At 36.4% G+C, this 18343-nt stretch overlaps 1 protein-coding gene across 4 annotated transcripts in view; it reads left to right on the top strand.

Annotated features, from left to right (window-relative positions):
• Window positions 1-18343, top strand: part of st6galnac3 (ST6 (alpha-N-acetyl-neuraminyl-2,3-beta-galactosyl-1,3)-N-acetylgalactosaminide alpha-2,6-sialyltransferase 3) — a 71336-nt gene that overhangs the window by 41918 nt on the left and 11075 nt on the right. For all 4 annotated transcript variants that reach the window (XM_065269704.1, XM_065269677.1, XM_065269686.1 and 1 more), the window contains one exon: window positions 17339-17446. In XM_065269704.1, coding sequence (XP_065125776.1) covers window positions 17339-17446 — 108 coding nt within the window. The remainder of the gene's footprint in view (window positions 1-17338; window positions 17447-18343) is intronic.

Raw genomic sequence — 18343 nt, 5'->3', positions numbered from 1 at the left:
TGCATAGTTGGAAGTAGTATAAAATTGCAGCACAATTCAAAAGCTGTATAAATATGCTTTTTTTCATTTACATTTATTCATTTGCCAGATAGGCTACTTATGTCCAAAGTGACAGTTCAAGCAACACATGACCTTAGTGTTTTTGAAAACCTAGAGCGTTATATATTCAATCCGACTGAAAGTATTGTATTGTAGGTATAGGTATAGCTATAATACTTGTTTATTATGTGCATCTTGCATCAGAGATTTATTTCAGAGATAAAATAAAAGTACTTTAAGCCTGTATTGCAGCTCGAGAAGTCATTTCCCCCTGGCATTCTGAAGTTGTGTCAATTTCATGCTTTGGTTAGGATCTGCATCTATTGGGATGAATTCAATATACAGTAATATGTAAATGCACGGTAGATATTCATTGTCTTTTATTATTGCAACGGAGCTCTTCACAGACTGAGTTCATTTGAAGCCTACCCACTGTAATAGATTTTGTGAATGTGATATGTGATATGAGGAGTTTTGCTTGTCCGGTGTATCTTAGTGTATCATTATTTCAATTAGATTAACTGCAGCACACAGAGACTAATGTTACTGAAGTCAGGATTATATTCAGCTGTTAGTCCCTCTCTAAAAGGTTTGAAAAACGTATCCTGCATTGGTGATGCACAATTAAAGCCATTAAAATGACTTTGTATTGAAGATAGTTATTAGTTGCTTAGTGATGGATTAGTGATGCTTAGTATGAAAACCCCATTACTTGGCTTGCATGTTTGTGCTACAGGTATAGACAAATTGTATCTCAGAGTGGTCAGACTCACTACCTAGAGATGATAAAACAAGATTGAGTCAGTAAGTAACACATACATTTTTAAAGTGCTGGGTTGTTCAAACCCATAATTGGATAAAATATGGGCACACCCACCCATTGGGTTAAGTTAAACTATAGTATTGTCCATGTTTGATCCAACTTATCATTTTAAAGTGTATACAGTAGTTACCATCTGGAAACCTTTCAGCCACCATACAGCAATGTCCTACCACCCATAACGCACCAGCATTGTAGTGGTTAGTGGTTAAAAACGTATGCTTGACTTGATCAAAAAAAATGTCTACATAACAATGCTTAATACGGCTCATTAAATGAAAAACATGATCATTTTACTTAATGTGTGAACATGGTTGTCATGCACGGTCTGGTGTTTTAGAAGGAGCTGAAAGCTATAATCGTATTGTTGTGCATGTAAACGCAAACATTATTTAACTCATGAATCAAGTTTTTTTAATATCTGTCAAATGAATTGAACTAAGAGTACATCAAAATATCCATTTGTGTCTTATAACACTGGTGTGATCCATCAACCAGAGGACAGCAGTGTAAAGTAGCAGGGAAATGAATGAAAGACAGTCCAATATTCTTAGTGTCAGACATCAGCCCATGATCTCAGCAGTGGTCTTTCGCATTCTGTACATGTGACACAGGGTTAATGTAGCATGTAAGGAAATGAATTATGAGGATTTCTGGAGGAGGATTGTGTCGTCTTTGAGTTATTATGTGATCACCTGATACTGTATTATTCTCTCTGAGTCTGAAGAGGAGGAAAATGAGACTGATTGTCTATGATTAGGGTTGTTTTGTCAGTAAGTATTCCAGAATATGGTGTAGTACACTGAGAATAAATATGGATAAAACCAATATGTTATTTCAACTGATATTTAGCATGCAAGCATTCTGTATTCATTGCTTGATTTAAGATGAAATACAATTTTTGTTTTTTCATAAACGTTACAAAAACATCAAATTACAGTACATACTGAAAAAATATTGGTCAACCTTGCAACCTTGAAAGCTCTGGTGTTTTCTTCAGGAAATGCAAATCTGTTTTTTAAAGTAAGAAAAAATATATATTTATTTATTTTCTAAAGTGTTTTGAAAAAGAGTGATAAAGAAAGAAGAAATAATTATACTACAGTATATAATTGGGTGATTCTCACAAAATCTAGGTTTAGGTGTCCAGCATCAGAATTTTTAAAAAGCCATTGAAGCCAGTGTTTTTTTTTGCACATATAAGATAAAGGTCGGAACTTACTATAACCATTATTTTTAGAGGAATTAAAAAATATGTCCTATAGAATATTTAAATTTTTTTAGATTATCATTATCAAAAATTATCATTACCGCAACATGATATTACATTAAATATATGCATTTACAAACTCATGTTTCGGTAATGAGAACTAAAAAGTTGTCTAGGTACTATGACAAACAAAATTCCAACTTTTATCTGGAGAGAAAAAATAAGAACTGCTTACCTGGTAGCCATCTTGAGTGTCACAGTCAATTATGTCCCTTCCATTTTTTTTTTAAATGTTAGTTCCTTGAGGGCTTAAACAATGACTGAAAATAGTTGTGGAGGATGAGAAAATTGGTCCTGGACACATTTATATTCCTTATTATTGTCTCTACATTTTACAATGATCACCAAATACCACATGTTTCTTTACTGTAAATGTTTATAGTATAACATGCAGTGAAGCTTTTTATTTTTTATATTTTTTAATAATAAATATTTCCATTTTAAAGAACACAAATCCAGTCATGGACATGTTGCGGTAATGAAAACTTTACCCTTAAATGTGGAAAAAACAACAAAATATGTTGTCACGTATGATGTCATTTGAAATCATGTGCAAAATAGTATGAAGAGATGTTTGTAACTGTATGCTATGAATCACCCAATTATACCAGAGCTACATATTACTGTATATTTCTCATTCATTATTACAATGCCCTGGTCTACACTCTAAAAAAACAAACGGTGCTATATAGCACCAAAACAATTGCTTTGGATCGTAACGATAGAAGAACCATTTTAGTGCCATATAGCACCGGTGAAGAACCAGTGAAGCACCAGTGAAGCACCAGTGAAGCACCAGTGTAGAACCATATAGGGGCCATATAGCACCACATATGGTTCTACATAGCACTATATGGTTCTACACAGGTGCTTCACTGGTGCTTCACTGGTGCTTCACTGGTTCTTCACCGGTGCTATATGGCACTAAAAATGGTTCTTCTATCGTTACGATCCAAAGCAACTGTTTTGGTGCTATATAGCACCGTTTGTTTTTTAGAGTGTACCCTTACAAATAGGACACATGCTCATTGGGTGTTAGGACATCAGACAAGTTTATTATATATATATTATAGTGCAATGACACCAACCAATGACACTGATAACTGCACAGTCTTCAAACCCGCTAATCCAATCAATTAAATATTCATTTTTCTCAAACTGTGGTGAGATTGATCTCTGTTGGTTTGAAATAGGATGAAAAATCCACATTCCTAATCCGCTTTACTAGAATTGAAAATGACCATTTTTCTTTCTTTCTTTAACCTTTCTTCTGAACTTTCTTATTGCTTTTATTTTTCTTTATTATTGTCTTCATATTTGACTCCCCACCCTTTCCAGGTTTCCTTCAAGATAATATTTATGCCTTTTTGCAGTCACAGTCTCTTTGTCTGCCTGGTGCGTGAGGCCCAGCTGAACCCTCCACATTGAGTTCTTTTATCTAAAATGTTGCACCTTTACTGGTTTGCTGTCATCCTGTGTCTGTATGGCGGGGTGGCCTGGTAAACTATGTGCTGATAACAACAGACAGGCCTCCTAAATCACACTGTCACATTGGCTTGTTGCTACCTCTGCCATGATAGTTCTGTTGACCTCTGGGCTGACACACACACACACACACACACACACACACACACACACACACACACACTTATATATGTGCTTTATGGTGACTCTATAGAGCCGTTCACATTTTAACTATAAACCACAACTATAACAATAAATATACAGGGAATGATATTGTTGGAATCACTTGCTAAGCGATTTTATTTTTCAACTGATAACCAATAAACCAATGACAGCCAATCAGATCCATTTGAATCTAAAGTGCATGCCCATTTGAAATGATAGCACTGTGGAGAAGCTGAGGTCTATTACCTAAAATCACTTTAGGTGTCTAGCGCTGTTGCAGTTTCAGTAGGCCTGTCACGATAACAAATTTTGCTAGGCGATAAATTGCCTCGGAATTTATCGCGATAGGCGATAACATTGCTGCTCCGGGACCATTATAATAATGCAGATACACCTTTTCAAAGATCTATAAACTTTTATTTCTAAACAATAAGTAATACTGGAACTGGAAGACATTTTAAATATCCACAAGAAATGAACAAAATAACAGGATGATTGCGTTTTAGGTGCATATGCATGTTTGTCGTGTTGCCACTTTTAAGTGCTACGTTATTACCACAAATGCGACATAACGGCTCGTTCAGGTTTAGTGGTTCACCTCGGTCATTAGGTTTAAATCCAAAGTACTCCCACACTGCAGCTGTAGCGTTTGGTTTTGAAACTTGGCTGTTTACACTTGGTATCAAGATGTGTTTTTGATCAGATCACAAGTGGACGAGAGAGACATATCACATTTACACCTGGTATTTAAATCCGTCTCTTTTGTCCACTTTCGACCGCTTCTGCGCTGAATACTGTGAGGGGACGGTCCGTGAGACGGTGGGCGAGTCTCTCTGCTGTCATTTGAACGCCAGCGGGAGTAATTATGAGTTTATATGGACGCAAACTAATATTATGTCGGAGTCCGCTGCTTGTTTAGCAAGTATACATGCTGCACAGTATTTTGTACGTTTATATGTTAGAGCTTTCTCTGAATTTTCAGCGCAATTGATGAAATAAGATCGCGCAACTTTCACACGCTTGCAAAATGAAACTGCGGAGATCACCCGCTTTAGTTTATCAATGAAAGGCTAAAATAGCACTGTTCACCTTGTGTCAGAAAAGTCAGAAAAGACGTAAAACATTGTGATCCGATCGATAAAAACGCATGTTAATGACAAGTGTAAACAGCCTGTAGTAAATCCATCTTTTTCTCCAACTCTCGTCTTAACTAGTGTTTTCTCCTGCTACACTTCTCACGCGGCTCTCATCCTCCTCAGTACTCCTACTGTGATAGGCTACGTCAGGAGTCCCCCCTCCCCACACAGATTATGCGACTGACAAATGACTGACGAGGGTTCACTCCTTGTCACTCGTTGCACGGAGCGGTCATCCAGTCTCTTTGGTAGAGAGAGAGAGAGACAAGGAAAACAAACAAGCATGCAAATGTGAATTATCGCGGCCTAAAAAAATGATCGAGCTCATTTTATTTACCGTGCGATTAATCGATTTATCGTTTATCGCGACAGGCCTAAGTTTCAGTGAAATTGACTTCATAATGTTTTTTTCTACTACACTGACTATACCAAAACGTAAGATATTTGATTACGCAAACTAGATTCACTGTTTGGAGATACGCGAAATGCAGTGTGTTGAGGACATCTGCTGGTTATTGCCACTTGAAATGCAAAAGAACAGCATATTTATACATTTAATGACATGTGAACATGCATTGAAGGTAAGTGATTTGTGCGAGTACTGCGCCTTGCGAGCGAATTAGCATAACATTAACGTTTTCATCCGGTGGTATCGACGCTAATATCGTTGTGTGTGAATGGCCCTTTAGTAATGGTTATTATATTTTGCAAACTGTATATTCTACTGTAAACCCAACTGATGAAAATATCTGCTTTTTTCTACAACAATTTCAGCTGAGACTCATCCAGCAGAATCCAATATCCATTTTATCATTGTTATTGTACAGGTGGCTTTAAATTGGCAAACTCTTATGGTTCTCATCAACCGTATTCACAAGAGTGCATTGGTAGACTGCTTCTCCGTGCCTACTTCAATCAGAGCCTTTTGCCAACTGTATTAACAGGTGCACCTGCACATCACGTAAAATAATGTGACAAATTTCATTAGAGATAATGAGATCTGCTGACTGTTTGAATGGAATTAATCTAGCTAAATACACTTTGTGCTTAAACACGCCGAGTGGACTTTTTAACAGCACTGATGAACAATGTAAGGTGCCAACTTTAACAGAAAGAAATTCTCATAGGTCGTGTCTGTCTTTTATTGATTAATCATCACGGTTTCAAGTGATTTAAAAGTTTACTTTATACCACTGCTGGAAGCAAAAGCAAAGAGCTATGTTTCAAATTATACCTATAAATAGTATTATACAAAGGAGGATATAGCAGGGCTTGCCAGCCGCATTAAATCTTTTGAATTGAAAAAGCATATGGTTCCACTGAGGCATTTTAAAATCCAAGTTAATCAAGAGTAACTGTTGCAGAAGCTAAGCTTAACCAAAGCATGTTTCAGTTTATGATATGTAACCGAAGTAAACTGTCCAGAGAGCGGTTTAATAATGCCATAAAAAACTCGGAAATCTTCCATTACAATAGCATTGGCCTATGTTTCAACTATAATCTTTTATTTCTTTTAGATTAATTCTTCAGTTTACAGTTTACATTTTGAATGAGGATTTTTCAGAAGCACTTATATCTTTACATTAAGTTTTGCTTTTCCGTTATTTTGCTTGGATGCACAATATTTTTGCTATGTATATTCTTTATTAATCTTAATCCTATCAAAGGTATAGCTAGATGCTCGCGTTGTTCGAAAATCCATTTTTCACTTCTTTAGCAGCCCCTGTAATTTCAGATCTCTTGTAAAGGTTTGGCTGAATGTCAGCAGAATAGCAGAAATGACCTCCCATTATCCACAGACTGCTTCCTGAGGCTCCACCATTTGTGTATTTTGGGGAAAATTCTATTGAATCAACCTCATGCAGAGACGGTCGACTCTATAATCCATGAATCCAGGTACTGACAGAAAAGCGCATGAATGAAAGTCGTAATGCATGCAAAGGGACCTATCATTCATTGGCTATTATCACAGATCCTGTAGCTTTTGAAAGACACATTACCCATATGGGATGTGAGCAGAATTCAAATATTGAAATTGTTCATTATTTTGCTCTCTCAGATTCCTCCCTGCAGCAAATACAGATACGCCCTGATTAGATTTGTAGTTCAACAAAGTCAATTTAGCCCTTGAAGACTGATATTGAATCTAAAAATGATTTTTTTGAATGTTTGTTTTGATGTGTAAATGATAAAAAACACTGGGTTTGAATTTACCAGTAATATTTGAAAGCCGGATGATGCAGGGTTTTGATAACACAAGGATAAAACATGTGGATATGCTTTATTATATGAGGAAAATGAATAAAGTTTATCTTGATTGCTTAAGTGGAGTTTAGGGATCTTAAAAATTTTTGTTTTTGTTGGTGGACTTGCCTGTCTCAGCCCGAATGGCTGTGGTTACCAAAATGTTTTACTTTAAGAACCCTTAACTTTCCCCTCTTAAACATTGCTCATTATAATTTATAATGAAAAATCTTTTCCTTTATATTGTTTACTTGTAGTTTCTATTACTTGTTGCTTATTGCCTATGCTTATGGCTTTTAAGACAAAATTTTGTAAATTTGTAAGTAGCGTTAAATGTGCCAGGTAAATGAATACATTATCATTCTTTAATATCAATTTTTTTTGTATTTGAACTTAAAGACTAACTAAACCCTAAACCAACTTTTTTTAGTTAATGATCTGTTAGAATGGGTCTTTATTAGTCCTGTTAATTGATTTTAGTAAGTTTTTTGACATTTGGATATAGTGTTTCAATACTACAATATATGGTGTAAAAATGTCTGAGTGCTGCCCTCTTCAGGTTGAACGGTGGCTACTGCAGTTGAATTTTCCTATTGGATGTTGGGTCCAAAAAATGCCTCGTGATGTAAGCAGGTTCAAGCTCACCACGCCCTTGTTACGATCTCACGACACACCTAGTTCATCCCCTCTATCTCCGTTGGGATCTGCCCACTTTTCTTGCATTTTTCAAATATTGCCAGTGGGAGGAGTCAGGCTCTGACCAGGGGTTTAGTTACGCTTTAAAGGGACAATAAGTAGGATTTAACCCCATCTAGTGGTGAAATTGTATTTTGCATTCAATCGAACAGTGCTCTCTAGTGCCTCGCTTTTCCAAATGCGTGTTGCAACTACTGTAGCCGTTATGAACTCACTGATCTCCTTGTCCGTTTCAGCTGGTTCACGTGTTTTGAACGAAAACGCGTTGTGGTGGAAACGCATTGGTAGGCTAGTGCTTTTTATCCCTCTTTGCTATTATAGTTTATCAATACAGTGGAACAACATGGAAGTCTCCTTGGACTTACCCGTTCAATGTAAGTAAAGAGAAGTAATTCAAAGCTTACAAAGAAAAGTCAGATCACTGGCAGAGGTCATTTGAAACCAACGAGGATGAATAAAGAAATTGATTTTGATTAATAAAACACTTATTAGGCCCTTTAACTAATAACATGCAGTTTTTTGTTCAATATATACAGTAATTTGTCCAAGCTGTTTGACTATGCTTTTCTAAAAAGATTATATTTTTGTTTCTTTGTGCTTGATCCATTTTTTTTTTTTTTTTGCACGGGACGTCTTTGATGATCCACATTGATTTCAGCATGCCTTGATTGCAAATGTAAATATGCAAATACGAAATCTTCTCTTAAATGAATCTGCTTTGCTTCACAGTAAATTAAATCAACAGATGTTTTGTCTTGCTTTAAATGCACAAGCTATCTTCAGATGAAGTGAAGCTGACATTAAAGAGTCAAGACATTAGATCTATTTCCAACCATGAAAGAGGATAAAATCGTGCAATTCTGTTTCTCTGGGCTGATATAGAATAGATTAGAGCAAAAGTCTGGAGTTGTTCATAGATGAATGAATATTTCTGCTGATGAAATTTCTTCTGTAAGGAATCCAAAGCGGAAAAGATGGTATAAGACGATAAATTAGTTCATGCTTTTTGACTCAGCCGTATTTAGCATTTGGATTTTTCCATTCCATGTGGGAACTTTGCCATGGTTGGGAGTGTGAAGGTGACCTTATTACTGGATTTGTTTCCTTTGTGGGCATTCATTGCTGAGATTGAGCAATCATGACTCATAAAGCATTATTGCTCCTGAAAACTTTATAGAGCTTTCAGTACAGAGACACAAACAAAATTAATGCCTGTCTAGCTTTTTAAGGAGAGTTTGTTGCCATGGTTAAAGTCAGGTTAAGCCTAGAAGTATATGCAAGTCTGTATACTGTAAAAAGTGAAAGCTGAAAGAATGTAATTGTGTTACCAACTGAAATAGTTTCTAAAAATGTCCAACTAACCGTATTACAGCGTTAATTACTGTGTGTCACGGCTTGAAAACCCCTGTCCACCATCAACCAATATAAGAAATAATGTGAGACAAACACATTCATTCACGTCTGCTTCCATGTGTTTGTGATGACTGAATTTCAATCCTAAAATTGTTTACATTTAGGGAAATATAGTTTTACTGACATATGTTTACTTCATATTTCTTTAGACAGATCCATATTTTCTATTAATTTTCCATTAAATTATGTGATCTGGTGAGTTTAAAGCTGTTTCTTCTGCGATTGCTGTGTTCGCAGGTGTCATGCAGCTTGAGTCCTGGGTTATAAAGTAAACCTTATTACTCACAACATATGGAGACAGACCACTTGCTTATTTATTCTGTGTTTATATGAAAATCTGATTTACTCACAAATCTGATTTACAACATTTATCTCACAATCCAAATGTGCCATGATTAATGTTATTTATTCCATGGTTATGCAAACAGATGTGCACTTATATGTAAAATCAATTTTACATCAATTTCTAGAAATGATTTACAAAACCATGATAATATTGATATTTGTGGGGATTTTGATCATTATAATCGTGATTATAAAATTTTCATTCTGCTTCATCGCTAAAGTTTACCCAACTAATTTTAAGAACGTTTTAAACTAATTTTAAAAAGGTTGTTATTTAACTTTATATTGCTTTATTAAATACAAACTCCACTCAAGGGAGACTAAAGCATTAGTCAAAAAGTTTAAAAGCATATTCATTTAATGTTGAATGCACTTTCACTGAAAGCAACCCTGCATTAATGCATTTAGACCAAAACACTGAACCCACAAACCTCAATCATGGTGACAATCAACAAACCCCATTCAGTAAAAAAAATCACTCTAAATACAACAGATAACTGTCAGACAGAGGCAACAACAACATCCCAAATAAAGTCAGCAAACACTAAAACAGTAATCTTTTTTAATAATATTTAAAGGGACACAAGGCAGCATTTTTATGTTAATAAATCATCTTCGTAAGTCGGTATATGGTTAAATGACTCATTACATGACGAATGAAGACTCTCTCGCCCGCCCCTACCGTCTGTAGGAAGAATACCCCACTTGCAAGTTCGCTGTATCCGACCCGGTGTCCTTCAGTCTCGTATAGTCTTAGATATAGAACGCATTTACTCCCAGACACTAGGGGGAGCTAGTAGAGAATTAATACTCAGACTTGCCTTGTGTGCCTTTAAGGTGCCAAAGAATGCATTGAAATAATATATTAAATTGTTCTTTGATATTTACATAGAAGGTATGTAATTTTATTAAGTGTAAAAATTATCCAGAGACATTTTACATTTCTATTTACAACCCTAAGATTTGTCCTTTGAATGAAATGGTCTATTTTTGCCTTATTTGGAAGGGTCATGAATAATAATGTTGAGCTCTGCTCTAATACGCACAACCGGCGCAACGTCATAGATTGTCTCTGAACAGGTTCACGCCCGCTTTTGGGGGGAAACAAACTAGACCTTCCATTGACTTCCATACAAAATAGCGGAAAAAAGCAACGTTCGTACACACCCGGCAGGCTTAAATAACTTAAGAAATCACTCAGATTAAACATGACGAGTAATTATCTGTCCACCCTGCCTGCCATAGAGCACAAAAGATACATTAACACATTTAATTTGGTCATTATAAAAACATGTCTGTTTCATTCTCACAGCGTCAAATTTGTGTAACAACGCTTCCCATTGGCCTGAGGTGTCTTACCCGGATATTTACTCGTACCTCATTGAGTCAACAGGGAAGACAGTAAATGATTTTACTTCGTATTTGAAAGTTACTTCGTATTTATATATTATGTCTTTATATTTAGAGTACTGAGTGCACTGGCTTAGCGATATTTCCAGCAATCACTGGATGGCGTTGTTACACAAATTTGACGCTGGGAGAATGAAAGAGACATGTTTTTATATTGACCAAATTAAATGTGTTAATGTATCTTTCGCGCTCTATGGCAGGCAGGGTGGACAGATAAATACTCAACATGTTTAATCTGAGTGATTTCATAACTTATTTACGCCTGCCGGCTGTGTACAAACGTTGCTTTGTTCCGCTTTTTTGTATGAAAGTCAATGGGAAGTCTGGTTTGTTTTCCCCCAAAAAGGGGCGGTGACGGAATTTACAGTCAAGTTCCCGGATGTGCCGGTAGTCCGTATTGCCTTTGCTCTGCTCTGAGGCTCATGTCAGTAGCTCACTATTGAACAGACTTTTTATCAGTATGGACCTGCAAAACATAACTGTAACATCAATAGTAGAACTTCAGCCTAAACGCTAGCATATAGCATTAACTTATATATAGCACTAACTCTGCAGTCACAACTATTTTTAGCATTGTAACAACTTTGTAATTAATTTAATGTTGGGGGCACACATCTCGACTGTTACCTCACAGCCGGTTTTGAGATTGGCTTGTTTTCAAGTTGTCTATTGCATGCACAAGGTTTACATAAGAATGAGAAAACAAACGCGTTTGAGGCTCACAATATGTCATTACCATGTACAGTATATCCAGTTTTACATTCTATGGCGCCTTTAACCACATAATTTCACATACTGCAATTTAGGATGTCACGATTTCGACTTTTAATTCGAAATCGATAGAAATTAAGTCACAAACTCGAACTTCGAATAAAAAAATTGAATCGTTGATGCTGACACGCCCCCATGTCACGTCCGGTCGGTTTGCCAAGCGAGAAAAAAACACATGTTGAGTGCTTCGAGTCAACCTCCTCTAACTAAGCTAGCTACAGCCAGTTAAAAAATAGCATGGCAGATGCAGGAGACACAACACAAGCTGCTCTTTACATGGAAAAACAAAAAACAGAACTGTGCCAGGACCGGTCGTTTCTCTGAACTGAGATCTGCTTAAGTTTCACAACAACTTATTTCAGTTGCTTAAGGGCGTTTTCACATTAGCACTTTTGGTGCGCACCCGGGTTCGATTGACATCAGAGTTCGGTACATTTGGATGATGTGAACACTGTCTTCCGAACTCGGGTGCGCACCCGCGAAACGTACTCGAGTCCGCTTAAAAAGGGTGGTCTGGGGTTCGTTTCATGTGAACTCCAGATCGGTTCGCTGCTAATGTGAGCGCAATCGGTGTTTGTGTGCGTGCACTTACCTTGACCGCAAAATGCATAGAATGCTTGCTTGAGTTTTGTTCTTATTTTTTTAAACCTTTGGTTTTGTTTTCAAAGAAATAATACAGAAACGCACTTTCGTCTGTCTGCCGCAAACATACTAAAGTCGTTTCAATGACAACGCGGTCTGGCCGCCGACGTCAATTTTTGCGGAGGCATTCAGAAATCATCTCTCTGTTTGCAGTTAGTCAATCACACTTGTCGTCTTCTCGTTTACAGCGGTTGCCAAGCAACATGAGAATGCGCCGGCTGCAGCTTGATGATGCAAGCGTACCGCGGTTCGGATGCAAAAATAATATGTGAACACAGTCCATGGGGGGCATGGGGAGGGGGAAGCAATCGAACTCGGGTTCGGACCAGGCAATCGCACCAAATGTGAAACCGTCCTAAGAGCTATGAAAACGGCATTTAAACATGACTTATTGGGGTATAGTCCTACAATCTCGTCTGACGTTTATAAAAAACGTGTTTTTAAGATGCAAAGTACTGACAGGAATGTTCATCTGACAGGAACTTTTGTTTTATCAGGAATGTGCGTGTACCATATTTTTCCACTGGCAGCACGAATAACATGGCAGAGCATCTCCGGGTTCAAGGTCTGATATTATATTTCATAAAAGTCAAGTCTACAAATAGCATTTTTTTTTTTGCTTAAAAAAGTAAAAATCGATAATCGATTTGAATCGTAACATTAGAATCGAAAATGACATCAAATTGAGGATTTTCGAATCGAGAATTTCGAGGACACCCCTAACTGCAATGCATGCTGGGAACTTTCAAACCCTTGCTTAAAGGAATAGTTTACCTGAAAATCAATAGACAAACACTTATGTATTTTTGTTATTATGTTTGTTATAATTAAAACTTTTAAAACACCGCCTTAGCACACCTTCATGTTTTCTTTAAAAAATGACTAGTAACACATGTTCTGGATAAGTGCATAAATCAGTGTAAGTTATTACAAGTGGAAGTGGTTCTGTGTTCAGCAGACTGTTAAAAAGCAATAAAGAAGTGGATCGTTTGACGGATGCGAGTGACAGAGAATACTGCCACTTTTACTTTCTACTTCAGATTACAACCGCAACCACTCAGCCAAACATTAAACTAAACTAATTCCAGATTTCCATGTATTTCAACATAAACTACAAAAAATCCTCTTCTGCGTGCCTCTGTATACAGTAGAAACATCCCTGCCTCAAGCTGTCACATATTACACAGTGACAGAATAAGTCATGTCAAAAAAATAAAGAATAAAATAAATGATGAGACATGTCCCCACAGTAAATGACCCCAATGGCTTTAGTGCTTACAGGTATGCGAAAATGCAGGTTTAATTCATCTGCCCCGCTCCAAAACCTTCCAGTCTCTTATTCTGTCAATGTAAACTAGAATAAAAACTGGCAGTTGCCTTGACCAACACGAAACTAACAAAATCCCTGTATCCATCCTTATTAGAACAAATACAGCACTTTTCAAACCTTGCCTTTCTATTGAGGTCGGAGTTTAAAGCGGCCCGTCCAAGAAAAGAGTAACGTGCTCCCTCTATATCGACATGAAGATATAAACCAAGTACTGCACCATTAGGTGTTTGTAAGTTAAATTGGAAGGAGTTGATCTGCTGACCACGCAAAACCACTTAAAAAACAAAAGCTGGTGCACTTACTAAAGGCCCGGCATTTACTAGTAACTGCTGACAGCCTGAGGGTTATTAATAGATCTTGCTGAAATGAAAGTAAACACAACCTTAGCTTCGAGGAACTGTCCGTCTTCTTTAATGTGTCAGGTAATAATGACCATACTTAGTTCCCTCACAAAGATAAATTGGTGCAGCATTAAAGCTCAAGCCAACTCTACCGTTCCCCTCCGGCTAAATAAAGAACTCGTCCCACGGGAAGAAATAGTTTAAAACATCTTAGGAAAGCAGTGCTCGGCTGTATTAGTCAGCCGAAGTCTACAATTAAACATGAGCTGTCTAGTTCAAGTCAGTTAAATTATAAAATAGCAGGCCTTTTTCCCAGATTGTTAAACTAGATTTCATGTTAACATCTATGATGTTTAGGGGTTGTATCAATTGCAGTTCTTTGCCTATATGTCACAAATGTTTTTATAACCTAAAACATGCACCAAAAAAAATGCTTTTTTATTTACTTTATTATTTCCTCTCCTTATTTATCTCATTGAGTTTCCAACTTGTACACTGACAATTTTTCTGCATAACACAACATGAGGGATTTTTCATTTTAAAATGTTCACATCAAAAAGGACGACATAAGCAATACATTTTTCAGCATTTCTTAATCTTTGTTTATGTTACTTTATGCCAATACTAATGAAGAGCTCAGATGCAAAACCCAGAAAAGTGCATCTGACATGTTTTCTTGTAAATGCACTCTAAAAAATGCCCATTGTTAGGTCAAAAAGGGACAAACCCAGCCGTTGGGTTAACTTATCCCAGAAAATGTTTATATTTGACCCAACAAATGGGTTGAAACATTCCAGCATAGGTTAAATTACAACCCAGCTGGCTGGGGTCGTCCCTTTCTGACCCAACACTGGGTTGAAAATAACCCAGCATTTTCAGAGTGTGAGCATTTTTTATCAGACTTTTAATGGATTCTGACAACACACCATTATTTCTGAATGCCCTAGGGCTGGGATTAAACAGATTTTAACCCCTTAAAGTACCAATCGTACCATTGGAGGAACACTGCATTTTTTGACAGAAAACTTCATGACATACAACTTAAAAACAAATAGCTTAACATGTCAAATATCTTTGGAAATCCAAGATTCTTGTGATTGGAATGATGTAAACCCTTTTAAGATCAAATTAACACAGCAGGTACAATTTGTGTCCTCTTTAGGGCTTTTCATGGTAGAAAGGCTATTATTATAGTGGTATTGTGTTTTTTCAGACCAATTCTATGATTTAGAGTCTTAACAATACCTCAGAAAGTGTGTGAATGGCAGTTTAAACCTACTTAGATCAGAGGTGGCTAGCTGGTGGGGAGCGGATCTTTAAATTAATGCCTGTACTTTGAAAGCAAGTCTGCTCTTTCTGATGAAGCGATGTTTTTTACAAATCGCCTGAGAAATGGATTTTTTCCACAGGTGCCAATAGCTTCTCTAAATGGCCACGTGGTCTAACATGTCTTGATGATTGACCGTCTTTCCAAGTCTGGAGAGGAGGGTTTCATGGGCCCAAGGTTGCAGGGAATATAGGATTCTGGGTTTAAATGTGTGTGAGGCAGATGGATTTTTAAGAAATATTTAAAGGGGTCTTCGATTATAAATTTACATTTTTAACTACAGTGTGTAGTGTTGCTGTTTGAGCATAAACAACATCTGCAAAGAAGATACAACACGCAAAGTTCAATGCAAAGGCAGATATTTTTTAACAGAAATCGCTTCTCATACGAACAAGACTTACAAATGAGCTTCTTCCTGGGTTAGTGAGATCACAAATACCAAAATTTACACAAACGCTGCCCCCAGGAACATGCAACAGGGGGTGAGGGCATTTCGGACTGCTTTTTATGTTATTATGTTAAGGACAAGACTGTTTGGATCCACTAGCCAGTTCACTCAATGCTAATTCATACCAATGCCTACACTGTAAAAAAAATCCGTAGAAATTACAATGGTATTGCAGCTGGGTTACCGGTAAATTACCGTAGATTAACATTTATGTTATTTACTGGCAAGAGTTTGTTCAAAGTTGAATACATTTTAAATATTAACAAGTCTTTATCTTTACAGAATAAAACTATACAATAACAGCCTCATGCAAAGCATTCTGGGAACCAGAAATCATCATCAAACTTTTTCAGTTTTTTGCTTCAGATTTTGTTTCCCAGAACGTTTTGCTTGATGCTGTTTTTCTAGTTTTATTCTGTAAAGACAAAGACTTGTAAATGTTAAATGTTCATTTAACTTTGAACAAAATGTTGTCAGTAATAACATAAATTTAAATCTACAGTAAATTACCAGCAACCCAGCTGCAAATTTTTTACAGAATTTTTTTACAGTGTACAAACACCTGCAAACGTCTTTTTAATCTCATCACCGAACTTTCGAATGTCGGTGTTTGTTGGGTTTTTGTGTGATCAGTGTAAATTATTTGATTATAGCTTTTATGTAGTGTTTCCTCGCATGCTCCTATCATTCACAAAAAAATCACAAAAATAACTTAAGCTAGGTTTCCCAGGCAGGGTCACATATGAGTCAGACATAGATATTACTTTTCTCGTGTGATCAGGCTTAGTTTTTTTGCGGACAATAAACAGGTGGAAAATGACATTGAAATTGGAATGAAGGAGGGAGCTGAACCGTATCTAGGGACCAGAAGATCATACACTTGAGGGTGGCTCTTATTTCTTGGGCCATTAAGCAACCATTCAAAACACCTTCGCAGCCACATAACAATGCTTTTAAACCACCCCCAACACCCTAGCATTTTGCACAGGCAAGCACCACTTACGATTGTTTTACAAAATGTAAACACCTAGCGTTGTATGGTATTAGCTTTTATGTATTGCTGTAATGCATCTATATAATACATATTTATGGTGCTTCATTTTTCCTCTTCAAGAGATTTTTGTTTTCCTTTCTGGAACCAGCAGTTATTTTTATAAAGGATTATAATATTTCATGTTGATGCTCTTTTATAAATGTTGAAATGTGAAGTACATCTAAAGAGATTTATTATGGTTTCTCCTGCTTTGCTAGTATTTGAAATAAATATTTCTGAGATGTTGTCTGTCTCCAAATGAACAAAAGGAGGCCCTGGCATTCACGTAATTCTAACATGCCTAGACTCAAACCTCTGTGCTGTCATTTAAAGTGCCATTTATAATTGCCAGAGCATTAATAATAATCATTTTTTCATCTCACATATTGAAGTGAGACCCAACATGGAGAATGATTTATACTATGGTGGTTTCCTGTTTTTCAGGATTCAGTCAGGTTCATACCTGAGCACCGGTTGGTTTACGCTCATTTTGGCAATGGACATGTGCAAGGAGATCCGAGTCTACGGGATGATCAACGACACATACTGCAAGTAAGACATTTAATAAAAGCAGCATCAAGACAGACGTAATACAGTTACAGAGTGGTGACCAAAAAGCTTATGAAATAGGAAGGATAACATCATTTTAAAGATGGATTGTCTCTATGGTATTGCCATAACGATAAATACTTTTAGTGCAACACATAGTGTCATTATCAAATTCCTGTTTGAATTAAAAGCATTTCTAAAATGATAATAATTATGGCCAATCATTGTCATGCTGTGCTGTAATTAAGTTTATAGTTTTTATGTGGCTGAGCAGCAACACCAATTTAGGTGCAGTAAAATTAATAAGCAGAAATGCATACAAAAGAGAGAAAAATATATACTTGTATATAATTATAATTTTGATCATAATTATACTTTAATTATGTTATAATTTATTTATTTATTTAATACATTGCCTTGTGTGTCAATAAAAGTTTTTTGTTATTTACCAGCTAAAGTTCTGAAAGCCTGATCTCACAGAAATTCCTAACATTTTATAAGGTGGATTTTATACGATGTGAATTGCACAAAGACGCACAATTATAAAAAAAAAAAAAAACAATAAAACCACCCCTAAACCCCATGTCAGTGCAGCGAAAAACACACAACTAGGACCTTATGAATATATATGAATTAGCGACCTTGTAAACCAGTTGCCAACAAATTGTCATCATGAGATTATCTTAGATGTTCACTTTATAATGGACATCACACTATGTCTCCAGTTTAATGAGGGTGTTTGTAACAATCTCATGTCTTTCCCGCTGTCGATAGATGTGATAAGCAAAGCATGTGATGATGTGATTAGTATGTTTATATAGTAGCTATTTTGGCATGTTTATCTAGACATGTATTCATTCTCCTTCAAAACAATTAGCCATTTTTTATTTCACAGCATCT

Source organism: Paramisgurnus dabryanus, chromosome 6 (assembly GCF_030506205.2).
Source record: "Paramisgurnus dabryanus chromosome 6, PD_genome_1.1, whole genome shotgun sequence".
Lineage (NCBI taxonomy): Eukaryota > Metazoa > Chordata > Actinopteri > Cypriniformes > Cobitidae > Paramisgurnus > Paramisgurnus dabryanus.
This window is presented reverse-complemented; position numbering and strand designations above follow the sequence as displayed.